This window comes from Amphibalanus amphitrite, unplaced genomic scaffold (genome assembly GCF_019059575.1).
Source record: "Amphibalanus amphitrite isolate SeventyFive unplaced genomic scaffold, NRLGWU_Aamphi_draft 000122F_arrow, whole genome shotgun sequence".
In the NCBI taxonomy this organism is placed as follows: Eukaryota; Metazoa; Arthropoda; class Thecostraca; order Balanomorpha; family Balanidae; genus Amphibalanus; species Amphibalanus amphitrite.
In genome coordinates this window covers 81,724-97,190 of record NW_024881617.1, presented here as the reverse complement: position 1 = coordinate 97,190, position 15,467 = coordinate 81,724, and the positions used below count along the sequence as shown (strand labels likewise).

Here is a 15,467-nt window from a genome sequence, read left to right as displayed (position 1 = left end):
AACGAATACGGGACTGATGACCGTCCATCTGACCGTATCACACAGCCACTATCCGTGGACACAGTGACAGTGCTGCCACTGACCCAGCTGTGTAATGTATACCGGCTGACCTCTTTATAACGCCTCTGGCGACTGGCGGAGGTCAGCGCTCTGATGTGCCGGCTGATGGCGGTCATCACTCGCCGCTCAGCGGGAACGGCACCGTTCCGCGGCGTGTCAGAACGATCCGCCGCAAAATGGCACACAACACGCCGTCAGGGTAAAACTCGGCTCGTCGAGAGCTCGTCAGCTGGGGGCGCCTGAAGAGCTCGGCTGATGGAGTGTCGTGTTCAGCGGGAATACTGAGCTGGTTAATATAGCCGCTTTGTGGAACCAAGTGTGATTCCGGTCTAAAGGGTCGTGTATGCTTTAATATATCGTACTTACTTTTCAGAATAAACGCATTAACTTTCAAAATGGTCCGGACGCATTTGCGAAACATGCTTTGCTTTTGTAAACATCCCGGATAACTTTCTTTCGTTTCCAACGGTGCGGCACACATTCTTTGAAAATGCTAGTCAGTAGTCTGTGACGCTTACTAAAATGCTTCAAACTGAAATAAGTAATTTGAAGTTATCCATTCTGGCTTAAATAAGGCCATGGTAAACTTAAGACAGGGTATCAGAAATAATTAATAAAAATTTATTATTTCTTAATTTTCTGGTATGCCAGCAGGCGTGCCATGCGTTTCCCTCTCTCAGTGGGCACTGGGCAGCCATTATCAGCCGGAGGGCAGTACAGATGTGTAACGACATCCACGCTACCCAGCTATGGAAATACGAGCATCGGTACCGTAAAGGGCATCCTGCTGCGGCTCTGACCGAAAGGCGCACGTGGAAGGAGCTGGGGGATTGTTCCGAGGGCGACCGAGCGCCGCGGGGTGTGTTCTAAAGACTACTGACTGTCGTCCGTCCCTTCGCCGAAGGCTTCCCTCAGTCGGCTGTCGACGTCAGCGCGGCCCCAGCTGCGACTCTGCGCTGTTTTTGCCGTCTAACGAACGCCTCGTTAGGTGGTTTTGAGAACGTGCTGATCCGACCTCCCTCCCCTCCCACTGCTCTCCCCCGTTGCTCTGATGCCTGCGCTGCCTCGCTGGCGTGGGTAGATGTGGGAAAATGTGGGTAGTTATGGGTGGATGAGCAGGCCAGCGAACCACTGAGTACGAACTACCGGGATGCTGGATCCGACGAGGACTGAGGATGGACTTATTGTGGACGGGATATAAGGATTGACACTGATTAGACACTGATTGGTAGAGGACTGGACTCGGACTGCGGCGGCTACGATGGAATCTAGATACACCCGCTGAGCAATGGCCTGGCGTAGGCTTACAAGACTATCTAAACTCACTGTAGCTGGATGATCACATATGCAGGGCTATTTGTGAAGTTGTGAGTGGATTTGGTTTCTAAATATGTTGAAGACGTGGTATGCTGATGACAACTCTAATGCTCGAGAAACTATGCTAGGCCTCTCTGTCATTTGGCGAAGCTATTTGCTGCTTATGTGATGCGAGGATGTGTATCGGCTTTGACTGCTAATCCAGTAGTCTATTTCGGGCCTACAATATCCACCGCAGACCTACTTCTCATTGCGCGAAGCCGCGGTCACTTGAGTCCCGTTGATTCCTAGTTACTTGGGTGCGCTATCTTGTACCTGCGGTTGCCAGCGGCATGAGACATGACAAATCGCGTGCCAGTGCGTCGTTACCGAGCGTTGACACGACCTTTATTGCGGGGCTCGTCCGACCCTGACCTTACGACCTCCCCTCCCTTCCCCTCCCCTCGGTCTTCCAGTGAGGTCGTGATGCCTACCTCTCAGTCACGACCACTGCGAAATGTAAATGGCCGCGCCGCATACCCGAAATTCACGTCTTCGTGTACTGAGGCACGGGTAAAGCGCGCATTATACGGCGTTAGTGAAGTCATTACGACGATGGATGGCGTTAGTGCGGACCGTGCGCCTGCTTAGAAGGCGTTGTGCTGCTGTTTGCCCACCCCGCCCTGCTCTGTCGTTGTCGCTGTTATAACTACCCCCTTAGCCCCCCCCCCCGTCGATAGCGAGTCACGCTCCAATGGTTGGAGTGCCATTTGGCAATGGAGCCTCATTGACGGTTCACGGGGGTCGCGGTGCTCCCGGTAATGATGATTGAGGTGCCTGTACCACACAGTTCGGACCGTGCAATCTATTCGGTTATTGTCTCCGGTACACCAGTGGCGTGATGGTATGGAGTTTCAACTGGGATGTCGCTTTACTAGATTATTGGCTTGGTGCGCAGTCGGTACCAGTAGCGGCTAGTGAAGTGTGTTTTTCTTTTGTGTTGGGGCTGCGGTGGGACTAGTTTTGGATTCATAGAGATAGAGAGATTCATAGAGATTCATAGACATTTCTATGAAAGCAGTTGACGCGCAAAGTAAGCTAACTAACGCATCCTAACCAACATTTTTCGCCCAAAGACAAACATAATTAGAGTCAACATTAACGTTTATAACAGTTTTACGAGCGGCTCCACTGCCAAACACAATGCGTTATGTCTTAGCAGTCTTTCATTATCGCTGTAACGCCGCTCCCCGCCGACTCGAGCGCGGGGAGCGCTCGGGGAGCGCTCGAGCCGACTCGAGCGCTTCGTGGAGGGGGGTTGAGGCTGTACGGCACAGTCTACCCTATCAGGCGTCATTGGTGAGAGACATCTGGTGAGAGGAATGGGAACTACTGTGTGCTGCGGAACAGCCTACCTCCCGGGCACCATCCGCGACGCGAGGCGCGTTCGATTGGGATGGGAACGGCGCAGGAAGTCTTCGCGGTGTGTTTTGATTTCAATGAAAGTTCGCCAGACAGTTACGCAATAAGGCAACAAGCACAAAGTTGTGAAGTGAGCTTGATCAACACTCTCGGGGATGATGTGTCTTAAGGGATGGAACTTCGTCCAGGATGTAATTAAGTGACCAAGTCAAGCGTGCATGCCACGGGCAGCTGTCGAGTGCCAAATCCCTCATCAATATCCATACTATTGGATCATTTTAATAATATGCCACAGATGTACAGCCCACCGCTAAAGTAATGTGTGGTTTTACCAATCTCAACGGATGGCTTTGACCGACGATTTTTAAATGCGGACTGATTGAAAAGATGACGTCAATAGATAAAGTTGTAGCTGCAAGGGTGAAGATACATGTAAGCTACATTTAAAGTCTCGTTGCAGTCTGGCTTATCGTTCCTAGGCTTCAGAAGCAGAACATACCCATGACTGAAACCACACATTACTTCTGCTGTGGACTGTACGTCATCCTTGCAGTGTATATCGGCGCTAACAGGACACCAAAGATGTGTCATGTGATGAATATTACCCGGCACATTAAATTCATTCAGCTTTAACAGATGCTGCCCCGCTGGTTTGATAAGCTCGTTTGATAAGCTCGTAGGAAACAGATGTCACTGAATGCTAAGGCAAGGCTCTCACCTAGCATATGTGACCGGACCCGGCAGTATTAGCTTGTCGATTTCCCTTGGCAGCTGTTTGACTTCTGGCGGCTTGGTGTGACCTGACATGACAAGACATCTCGTATTTCCGAAGTCATGTCTGTCAAGGCCCCTATTGATCGGTGTGAGCCGACATGACATGTCTTGGTGTGTGTCCGCAGCCCCGGCTGAAACGGCTTAGTGGCCTGACCTGACCCGACCCTGTCGTGATGCGTGCGTACAGCCCCGACGGACACGGTTTAGTGACCTGACCCGACCTGACCCGACCTGTCCCGTTGTGTTTCCCTACAGCCCTGGCCGACACCGTTTAGTGACCTGGCCTGCCCTCTTGTGTGCCCACAGCGCCGGCCGACACTGACGGCCTCTCTCGGCTGGAGCTGGACGACCTGACGCGACTGATGGGCGCTGAGGCACCGGTACCGTCCGGCGCTGGCCTCGTCTCTCCACCCGAAGAGGTGCGGCGCGTGGCGCGGCCGGCCGGCGCCGTGCCGACCGCCTCTGTGGCCGGCGTCACCTCATCCGTGCCTCTGGTGTTCTCCTCCGGCGCCGCGGTACCCACTCTGCCGGTGGCCAGCGGGGCCACCCACCAGCTGATCCTGCTGCAGCCGGCGCCGGCCGGCGGACAGCGGCTGCAGCAGTCGGCTCAGCGGCCGCCGCCGCTGCGCCAGTACCGGCTGCCGGCCGCGTCTGTGGCCGGCCGAGCCTCGCTCCAGCCGCCGCTGGCGCACGGTGAACGGATGTAGAGCGGTGAGGTAGAGCGGGGAGGAGGGTGGAGAGAGGGGGAGGAGAGATACTGAGGGAGGGTGGCAGATTTGGCGCTGTTCAAGAACGCCGCTGTGGGGTGTAGGTAGAGCCGTTCGCTGAAGTGGTTAAAACCAGTTCACTGACCATTGCCTGGGTGGGAAGTGTGTACTTCACTCTAATCCCAGTGGAGAGTAATACTACATGTGTTCAGGCCTACTCGCCCCAATGGAGAGGCCGATCCGGTTAGGCGCCACTGTGTTATGCCTCGTTATCCGCCTACGGTGCCACGTTCATCGTCCATAGCGTTGAGAAAACCGCTGGCGGTGACTCTCAACGACTCACCGTCTATGCAACGAGGGATAACCCAGCCTTACCAGTGCTGTTCGGAGTCACTGGCCGCTGGTCGGCAGTGACTCGCAGTGCGGGAGACGCCCGCGTCCGACTCAGTCCGAGCGGCTGACGGTTGGCCAGAGGTGGGTGTCACTTCGCAGAGACTCGGGATTAGTTTCGACCCGGGCCGTAAAGTTTTCGTCACGCGCGGATGATGACTGACTGCGCAGCGGCGGCGGCGGCGGCGACTTCAGAAGTGTGTCACGACAGTCAAAACGTTAGCCAGCCTACGTGACAGACCTCTGGGTATACGGGCGCATCGAACTGCCTTCCGGCTCGATTTCGGTCGGGTTGGGTGGGTTTGGATATGGACTGCGCTGTTGGGTACCGAAAGAGTTGCGTCATCTTTTCTGATACACTGGAGACGCCTGCACTAGATTGCTAGTTGCACCGCGGGACGCAGCGTAAACGCGGAAGAAATATCGGACGCCTGAGTGGCCGTGTCGTGCAGTTGCGCTGGTGTGGCCGGCGGCCGCTCTACGGGGGTCCTGGCACGCTGACACGAATCCGACCTGAATTACTCGTACTTCGGGGCTCGGCGGTGCCCTGAGACGGTGAGCCGCGCGCCGCAGCCGCCGGCCCGGCCAGTGACACGTCACAACTGTCACTGAAGGCGGCCCCGGCTGACGGGAGGACGGACGCCCGATAGGTGCTAACTGGCCCGCAGTGCCAGCGGGCTGACGCGCCGTCACGAAGCCGAGAGATCACGAGCGGAGATATCGGGTGATGAGCCTGGCCCGCTATTTTGAGATCGGGAACGAGTGTGCGACTTGGAGAGACAAGTGGAAGTAAAAATGAAGGCCTTCAGATGAAATTTATAAAGCGGGCTAGCTAGTGGCGTCATTTTGAAAAAAATGAATTTGTTGAAAAGGGTATTTCCATTTGTTATCCAAACGGCAGTAGCGCGGGTGGGAGCGTCAGCGGGTTTTCGCTCGAACGGCGGCGGACAGCGCTATTCCATTCAGCCCTCATCCGGCTCTGATGACGTGACGCCGGGCCTGATCTGCCCTGAGCCGCCGCTCGTGTCAGCTAGTCTCACCCTCACCCTACTCCCCGTTCCCTCCCCTCATCTCCCGACCCGCAGTTCCTCCCCTCCCCGTCTGGTCCCGCCCGACCCAATCCCGCGCCACCCTCCCTCGCTCCCCACACCCTCCGTCCCAGTATATCCTACCGAGCGGTGGCTGGTTGGTTGGCACGATCACCTCCATGGCTGATGACACGGAAAATACATAGATGCAGTAACTCCCAGCACACCACTCACGCATATAGCGATATTGCGCGCTGCGTTCGCGCCCCGCCGCCGCTGCCGCCGCCGCCGCCGCCGCCGCCACTGGTGTGGGCTAGATTCCCGCCGCAGTCTTTGTTGAGCTAATGAATTGTGGGAGCCGCGATTTGGGGATGATTTCGGACGGAGTCACATGCAACGCTCAGTGGGCTGATAGTGTCTGGAGTCGGGAGTTAGTTTAGGCGAGAGTTGGATTGAAGGCTGGTTCCGCGCCGGCAGCCGGCGAATTGTTTCCGGAAGCAAGCGGCGCGGATTGCTACCCTTGCGTGTTTTTTTTTGTATAATTATGCGTTTTTTACCAATAATGCGCGTGAGGGTCATGCATTGCATTGAAAAGATTGGCCAAATGTGAACCCAGAGTGATTAGATTTGCTTGTTTTCAAAACCAGTAGCTTTACTTAACCCGCGCCCCACTGGGGGGGGGGGGGGCTATTTATAGCCCCCCTCCCGTTTTTCTGCAATAACTTCCAAACCGCTTGACGGATCGACGCCAAACTTTCAGTACCTTCGGCTGCATCAATTTGACACCTTGTGTCAAAATTTGAACTTCGTAGCTACCATAGGTCGGCCGGAAATGACGTCAGAGTGACGTCATGTTCGTCCGATTTCGACGCAAAACATTGAACCACGGCAATCGCTCCCAAGAGCTCAGTTTTTAAGCTAGATCCAATTTCTTTGCATGAAAGAACTCAGAATTGACCGCGCTATCAAACTGCTATCTCGGATTTTCAAAATTTTGAAAATTTCGAAAATTTTATATAATAATATTCAAAATTTATATTTTTATATTTTTTTCAAAAAGTTTTTGACTTTTCGAAAAAACCGGAATATATGTGACAGAACGCATGATTATGACTAACTCTAGCAAGTTTTAGCTAAATATCTTCAAAAATGGTCAAGTTATACGCATTATTGCAAAAAATTCACAATTATTAATTTTTCAAATCAATTTTTCAGTACGTATTTGGCATCGTACACCAATATAAATGGCACCATCGTGTTCCTGAGCTCAAACTGCATCCAATAGACACCTTTTTTGTTGAAAAATTTCAACTTCAAAATTTGACCTTTTTTGACCTGAAAGTGACCTGACCTAAGCTAAATTCGACTCAAAATGACCTCGAATGACATAGACGACATCAAATTCGAAATCTATGGCCTAAATGGACCATAAAACATGTGTCACGTGACCGACGCATGATATAATATTTTCGTGACCTGTGATGACCTGACCCTGACCTGAAAATCAAAGTACAAGTTTGGTACCCTCAAGGTATCTAGAGCATCTGTTCACGAGTGTGGAAACCAAAAATGAGCCTGATCTGACTTGTAAGACGGCGGCCAGAGCCCAAAATGTGAACAAGCCAAAGTGCTAATAATTTTTACTTTGACCTGACCTGTGACGTCATCGGTGACCTCGAGGTCAATGAAATTAGGTTTCGCTCGACAGTTTTTCCGGGGCTATCAGACGCCGTTTGAATTTTGACGATCGGCCCAGTAGTTTCGGAGTTAGGAGGGGGGGCTATGAATAGCCCCCCCCCCCCCCAGTAGGGCGTGTTATACACAGACCCCAGTGGGGCGCGGGTTAATTATCAAATTATTAAATTACCTATGATAATATGAGGTTATCAATGTTATCACTGGAAAACATAATTGTATTAAAAACATTGGTGCTAATAATAACCAATGTCATTATGAAATTATTAATCATTATTTGTGGCGTATGCTCGCTGCCCCATCCGGTCACCTAATCAATAACGGTGATATAATAACGTAGTGGTGTGATTTGCTCATTCTTATGGTCAATTGAGTGGTGTGGTTTACGGTACGCTTGATGAGCCGATGAATTTGGCTGGATGGCAGCGATTATTTCGACCATCGCTACGAATAACTAGTAGAATGATTTAACAAGATGGGGGCATTCCACGTCAAATCGAACAAAAATCGGCTGTTTTGCACCTTACCATCAGCGATTTCATTATAAATTTGTGAGCGAGTTCCTGTGTGGCCCCGGACATTACATTGATGTTTTTTGCACATTCTGACCACAGGTCTTCTAAATATAGGGCATCAAATTTTTACAAAATGTTGCATCTTTATATTTTTGAACGACCATAACTTTGGTTGTACTTGTTTGATTTGAATGAAATAAACCTTACTGTTTAGGTAATTTCTTAAGCATTTGTTTAGAATTGCACCTACTTAAATATATGACCTTGAAATTTGCTTAACTCTGTTCTTAAGCACAAATATTGAAATAGCAAAAAACACGTCACCTTCGATTTGGCTCATTTTCATATATTTTATTGCCTACCATATTCTTAACAACCTGTGAAAAAATTAGAGTGGGCCATTCATAAGTTTTGAAGAAAATTGCACATATGCAAACGTATGTTAGCACGCGCAGTGGAGGGGGAAGAGCGAATTTCGCCCACCCCTCCTGTTTTTCGCCAATATCTCATAAGATTAATGCGAACTTAATTATGGCTACCTGTTAAGAATTGAATTGGACATCTCATCGTGCAAGCAATAAGAAAATCGGTTCACAACTGTTCTAGTAATAGCGGTGTAAAGTGAACATCCTGTCGCCGCAGCGACGCGGCGACTCGGCAGCCGGCGCCGACCGCTATACGCGCCGCCTGAATTGTAGACTGTGCCGGGACGGAACGGAACGGTTCCGTCTTTACATCGCGCTCCCTACCGCTGATTACGTTCGATTCGCGTCAAATTTTGTGAGAAGACTCAGAAATGTACAGGCAATCTTATGGTGAATAAATTTTGAAAATCGGTTGGTAAACAATTGAAATATGAACGTGTAAACACAAAATTGTGATTGCTGCGTTTCCCGCATCGGCCGAGCCCGCCTCAGCCGGCGACATGTTACTCTTAGCAGGCCTCTAACTGCCATATTTATTATTGGATTAACTAGAAATTCCCCATACATACTAAAAAATGTATGTTCTTTCGTATAGTGAAGATCAAAAGACGTGAAGATATCGTTGCGTGATAATGTTTTCGTTGAATTTACTTCATGATGCATTTCCACACGGCTCAAAATTCACCGCAAAATACCGTTTGCCTGAGACACTTTTACTATGGAACGTGAATGCTTGACTACGATGACTATGCATTTCCATTCTCGCAGAGTTTGGGATATCACTAATCAGCAATCATTCATTTCAGAAAGTGTACACAAGCAAGCATGTCTTGACTCTGTCTTTCAAGGTCACGCGCGGTTGCGTGATGTTGATGTATGAAAACGGCGTTTGCCGCGAAAGTTATGAATGGCCCACTCCAATTTTTTCACAGATGGTTAGGAACATTGTGACGGACATAATATGTAAAAATTACCCAAATCGAAGGTGACGTGTTTTTTGCTATTTAAATTTTTATGTTTTAATTCAAGGTCAAATGCATTTCAAGGTCACTTCAATTTAACTTTATAATTAAAAATCAAAGCCTTATCAATTGCCTATAAGACCCTGTTAATATCATTTTGATACCAGAAAAGGAACCAGAGTTATAGCCATTTAAAAAATTGATGTGTCGCATTTTTCGCTATATTCGATGACCTATATCTCAGCGATACGTTATCAAATTTCGAAAATATTATACGTAACTCAGTTTTGAACCATGCCCAGTCTGCCTACAAATTTTCAGAAAAATCGAAGGGGATGACGGATTTCGGTGTTTGATTTAACGTGGAATGCCCCGATGTTGATGTTGATTTAAAAGTTGTCATTTACAACATAGCTATAATACGTAGCATTTGTACGAGTTATGTGTCTGTTAACATTCATGCCTTCATTTTTACGTATGTGATGTTTTGGCATGTTATTTCATACAAACTTGCGCGGGTTTGAGCGCATTATATTCGTGCGTCATAAAAGCTCATGGCTTTTGTGAGCGTATTTGGGGTTATGCCCGCTGCACGGATGAACGATTTTGCGGATCTCCTGTTACGTGTCACGTCGGAACGGTGTTGCCTGCCACTACAAGTTGCTGCCATACTTGTGCCGTTAGACCTAAACACCGTAGAAGATTTATTGGATGTCTGTTTGGAATGAGTCATTTCCAAAGTGAGGTTTTGATGTACTCGGTTTTCTGTGTATCATTAATAACATTACGAAATGTAGATAGAACATGACATCACATGCGCTCTGAGCGATTCACCTGTACGCTGCAGAAGCTTTTATACCGTGGCGATCGAATGATTTGTATTAATCTTAGGATATAACTGCAGCGGACATCTGCAGTATAACAATAAACACGTGATTGGTAGATTCACCGCCGCTAGCTGGGGGCACGGGTATGTGTTTGGTGTTGGGTTACTCGTCTGCGTGGCTTCAATGTTTATAGTTTGGCACTGCGCATTGCTAAAGAGTTGCTGTTGTCAGGCATGTTTGATTTCTAAGGTCGTCTAGCTGTAAGATGATCCCCAACTGCCCGTGTGGTGACCATGATTTCCGATGTGCCATCATCACGGGGCATTTCATTGGCAGTACCTGACTCATCCAAGTGCGTTTTTGCCGCAGTTTGCACATTTGCAGCACGTTTGTATCACAGTAGTAACAATGTGCGTCCGGGCACGCGTGCCTGTGCTTGTGCGTGCACGACGCATACCGATACCGCACTGTTGATCAACCTCTGTGGTATCTCGTGTGTTTTATGTGACGTCACCGGTCTCCGTGGTGACGTCATTATTTCCCGGGCCCCACTGTACGTGCTGATGCATTAATGCGCTCGTGGATGACACGAAAAGTAAGCAGAGGACTGCCAGCCGGCGCGCGGGGATCGGGACGGGAGCTGGGGCCGCCTGGGGTTTGTCGACTGCTGTTTGGAGTGGGCTGGCCTCTGCGGCAGACCGCGACGCGGCCTCAGCCGGGTGCCCCACTGTCCCGCGCCCTAGGGGTGGAGATGTTAGTGGTCGGGCTATCGGCACTGCGGTGAGGGCAGCGGCAGCCTGCCTACGTCCGAGGAGCCGCGATGAGTGGAGTTTGTGGATATGTGGAGAGCCAAATGAGATGTGAGGGGATGAGATGTGACGTTGTATGTGTGGAATGGCGTCGCATTTGTAGAATGGTTGAATCGAATGGCGTCATGCTGATGGAATGGTGCAATGGAATGTGTCGTACCATTGCCAATGATTGCTGCGCATAACTGACCATGAAGCGTCCGCCTCTGTGGCAGGATGCGGAGAGCTGAATGGCTGGCAATAAATGCTTCATATCGCCTGACTCGCCTGTTTGGATGCGGCATGCCAGCTGCTAATGCGTCGGAGCCGGTTTTCCAGAAACATTCCCGTCGGAAGTATGCTCCCATTGAGCCGATGGATGTTGTGCTCTCGCTTTTGGCTCTGCGGTGTTTATCTTGTGGTACAGGGCAACCATGGCAACAGATTCCTTCCGATTTGTTCACGCTGACTAACTTCGTGGTAATGTGAGCACAGTGACACGGGGAGACCAAGGCTACCTACACGTCAGTGTTAAGTTGTTAACTCTCTGGGGAAGGTGGGCCAGGCGACACCCCTGAGATGTGGCTGGACAGCGTGACGCAGGAGATATCACGGATATTTCGTGACATCAGTTTGGCGATAGTAACTTTTCGTAGGCATGCTCAAGCGACGGACACCTTGGAAGCGTTTGTACGGATCGGCGGACATGCAGGGTTGCTTTCTGGTCAGGTAATGACCGCATGACCTGAGGTCAACTTTTTCGAGCTAGTCACCTTCAACTTCTGGGCCAAGTTATAGGACCATCCGACGTGTTGCGATACGGAAACATTGCTTTTTAAAGCGCTAACGTATATGCTTTTTATCAAAATTGTTTCAGAACACAAACTCTGTATAGAAAAATTTCGACGATTTTTGCCCTTTGTGTATCAAACGCTGACCCGAGGTCAAATCTGTATGCCTGCATGCTAGATTCGCAGGTTTCGAATATACTCTCGTTATTTTGTGGCCTTTTAGTGGGCAAGTCATGAACATATATATATAAAAACGTCAAAATCGGTAAAACTGACCTTCAATGACGGCTGAAGATTGCCAAAGAAAATGCGATGACTTATTATATTGAAAAGCTAACACATAGACCACATGAGCTTGCAACAGGGTACGTGGAGTACTGACGAGTACGATCCTTCGGAAACCCGCCAACTGATAATTTGAAATGCATTTAGAATGCAAATTAAATCTTCGTGGGTATCTTTGCACTACTCCGGCTCGGCATCGGCGTTTTCTGCGGCTTGTTCGTCACCTCCCTCTTCGCCTCCCTCTTCTCCGCCACCTCCTCCTTCGCCCTCTGCGGGCTGTTCTTCGTCCACGTCCATTGGTTGCCGAATATACTTCATATAGATGAAGCCGAGCACCATCAGGAGACAGACCGCTGCTGCTGGAAGGACAATCGCCATGGCCTTTGCTGACTCTTCCCCTCCGCCAATTGATCGAGCTCTTCCAGCGTTAATAGCATCAAAGATGTCGTTGCCGTTAAGATCGCAGCGATAGTCTCCTGTGCTGTGGAAGTAGATGTGGATCCCACCAGCCACCGTCGCTATTTTGTCATCTCTAAATCGGGCAAATATCCAGAAGTTTCTTTGTCTTGAGAAGATCCAATACATAGGTTTGACAGCTAGCATGTCCCAACAAATATTTCTTGTTTTGGTGCGACTGACGTTATAGAACACACTGAAGTAGGAGCATTCTAAAGCGTCGTTGTCGAACCAATATCTGATTCTATTCTGCATAGCTTGCATAGTTTGCCTTGCGTCGATGCTCACCATGGGAAGTTTGCACTCGTCCCCCGCGACCACCTCAATGACACAGTGCTGGGTGAAGGGCGCCTGCAGGCCTTCGATGTTCTCTAGACCAGCGTCTTGAAGAGAAAACTCCGTGTCTTCGGCGTCCACCTTTTTGTAGCAAGCTGGTTTGCTTGGTAAATCGTAGATATCCGTAGTTGAATCCACACTTGAACAAGTTTCTCCTGAGGTACCCTTTGGACACATGCATGTGCAATTTTTCGCTAGGTAACCAAGCTTCCCACATGTCTTGGAGCCACACTTTTTGCCGTATATTTTATCACATTTATATAATTTATTCAACATAAACTTGTCATAGTGTGACAAGTGAGGGTTGAAATCTTGAATATAATCAATTAAATACAAGTAACCTGGATCGTGTGTTATCATGACGAGCTCATAGTTTTCTGTCCACTCCAATGGTCCGGGGTGCATGATTGAGGTGTAGTCATATGGCATTTCCAATTGCTGTTCAGTAGAATGGTCACAAAGCTCATAGTCATGGAATATGGCACGTCTAAAGAACTGATCATTTGTGTAACCAATCTGCTTAAATGCGACGTCTATGAATTTTTTTCTGTCATATCTACTGGTGGCATGATATAATCCAAGTAAATGGCCAAACTCATGCAATAATCCACGTTGTCCACAGTTTTCACTTATGCTGAACAGTGATGGCTTCGTTAAATTTTGTCCATACTCTCCAGCGCATGTGCCTTCCTCTTCGTATAAACAAAAGTAGTCTATGTTACCCTTTGTGTCACATGCCTTGTCCTCAGTTTCCTCAACTTTTTTGAATTTGATGCATGTGTTTTCCTCAATTTCGCGCTTTCCATATTCAAATAAAGTCTCATTAGGTGGTTGTTGCCTGCTTAACATGTATCCTATTTCTGCAGCTTCTGCATTTTCGTCTATAGTCCACCGGGCAGTTTTGTGGAAAAAATCTTCTCTTCTTTTGAGCAGATCTTCAATTGCCAGTTCTATACGTCTGCCGTCGAATGATACTGTATAGTCACGCAGTTGGCAATGGCCGTATGTACGATATCCATAGCTTATAAACATGGAGTTCATATCATACCATTTTTGCATCGTATCGGGATCCTCTTCCTGTGCAGTAGAAATGCTAACAATGCACAGTAAAACAAGCTTGAATATGATAGCCATCAGAGGCAATTTTTAATCACATTACTTGAGAGAATCACTAAATAATTTATGGAAGATTACTAAAAGCAAAATAAACTTAAACTGGACTAAATAAACTCATGTTTACGCAAACATGATGCGGTAAAAAGTGCATGGATTGATTTGCTAGTGCTTGACATGGAAGTCACGTGCGTTACAAGCATAGTAACGCCTTCAAGTTACCATCGCCTGGATGAGCGATGTAGCATTTCTTACCCATTTCTTCGTCAATACTTCGTATAGGTATAAAATTAACTCAAAATGTCGAAAATCCATTTTCAAAGTGTTTGGTCTTACTGAATGATAAAGGAAAGGTGGTGCTGGAAAAGTATCAGTATGCACAAGTTATTTGAATTAGACGATTCTTGAATCTTGGATATGGATTCAATTGAAAAAGTTGATCGTTAAGCTGAGTGATGCATGGAAATCGGCTATTTTATAATATATGGTCGAAACTTGAGTGCTGAAAGATTGAGTCTCATTGTTCAATATTGCTGCTTTTTTTGTTGTTCCATCGATTTTGGTGATCATTTGTGTATGTCCGGAGTTAAAAAATGTAATTTAAAGGAATATGGAACAAAAATGCATCCTACGCTGAGTGGTTGAAGCTTAGCTTGCTCCTAGCGATACCCAGCGTTGCAGTACCTACCCCGTTATGTATGTGCCTTGCATCGACTTCTTGAGCCGTATCGCGCCCGCTGTATACCTATCGCGACTTGCTGCACCGGGTTACCGTGACGATTTTAACCTTTCCTTACGAATTTTCTGTTACATGCTCATTAACAAAAGCATCCCACAAAGTAGGTATATTTTGCATCTCAAATTGGTTTGATAAGATATTCCAGCTCACATCTGTTCCCATTGGAATAAATTTTACAAAGCACCTTCCTAATAGCAGCGCTTATTCCCCATCCCTGTTATTCGGAATGCGCTCAGCGATCTTTTGAACTGAACTCAGTTCGAGCCCCATTCCTTTTCAAAAGTCTTGGGCGTGATGATGATAAATGAACAAGTAAACAAATTTTATTGAGCGAGCTTCGACAAACAGTGAAAATGTCAGTCCTGAATTTGTTTTCGTTATCCAGCAATGGCGTCTTTGAGTCCGAACCAAAGTCACTCACAAAGACCAAGGAACAGCATTCCGGCTCTAGAATGATCTGGGGAATTTCAAATCACTCATCGCCGGGGGGCTAACTGTGTAGTATAGACGTCATTCCACGACGGCCAGAGACGGCAGCGGAGACCGCGGCGGCACTGAACGAAACGACGTCATTGGCTCACAGCGCGGCGGCGACAATCGTTAGCAACCGTCGACGAGACCGCAGAACAGCGGCGGATAGACGATAGCTGCGGAATTTATGGAGGCAGTTTGGCGGCGCGAAGGCACAGCCCGCTAGGCGGATTGGCAGGGGTGGCCGTGGTCGGGCGCCGCTTTGAGTTCGGTAGCCTCTGCTCTGTAACTACAGTGAACTAATTGGTATAAGGTTGCGGAATGAGGAATTCTTAGAAGCTAGGCAGCGCTGGTTTTCCTTGTGGGTCGTACCAATATTTCTCACAA

General features: G+C 48.4%; 1 protein-coding gene across 3 annotated transcripts in view; it reads left to right on the top strand.

Annotated features, from left to right (window-relative positions):
* The window catches only part of LOC122381553 (cyclic AMP-responsive element-binding protein 5-like), a 122,602-nt gene extending 116,408 nt beyond the window's left edge, over positions 1-6,194 (top strand). For all 3 annotated transcript variants that reach the window (XM_043365855.1, XM_043365856.1, XM_043365854.1), the window contains exon 12: positions 3,859-6,194. In XM_043365855.1, coding sequence (XP_043221790.1) covers positions 3,859-4,259 — 401 coding nt within the window. In that variant the 3' untranslated portion in view covers positions 4,260-6,194. The remainder of the gene's footprint in view (positions 1-3,858) is intronic.
* The last annotated feature ends 9,273 nt before the right edge of the window (positions 6,195-15,467 follow it).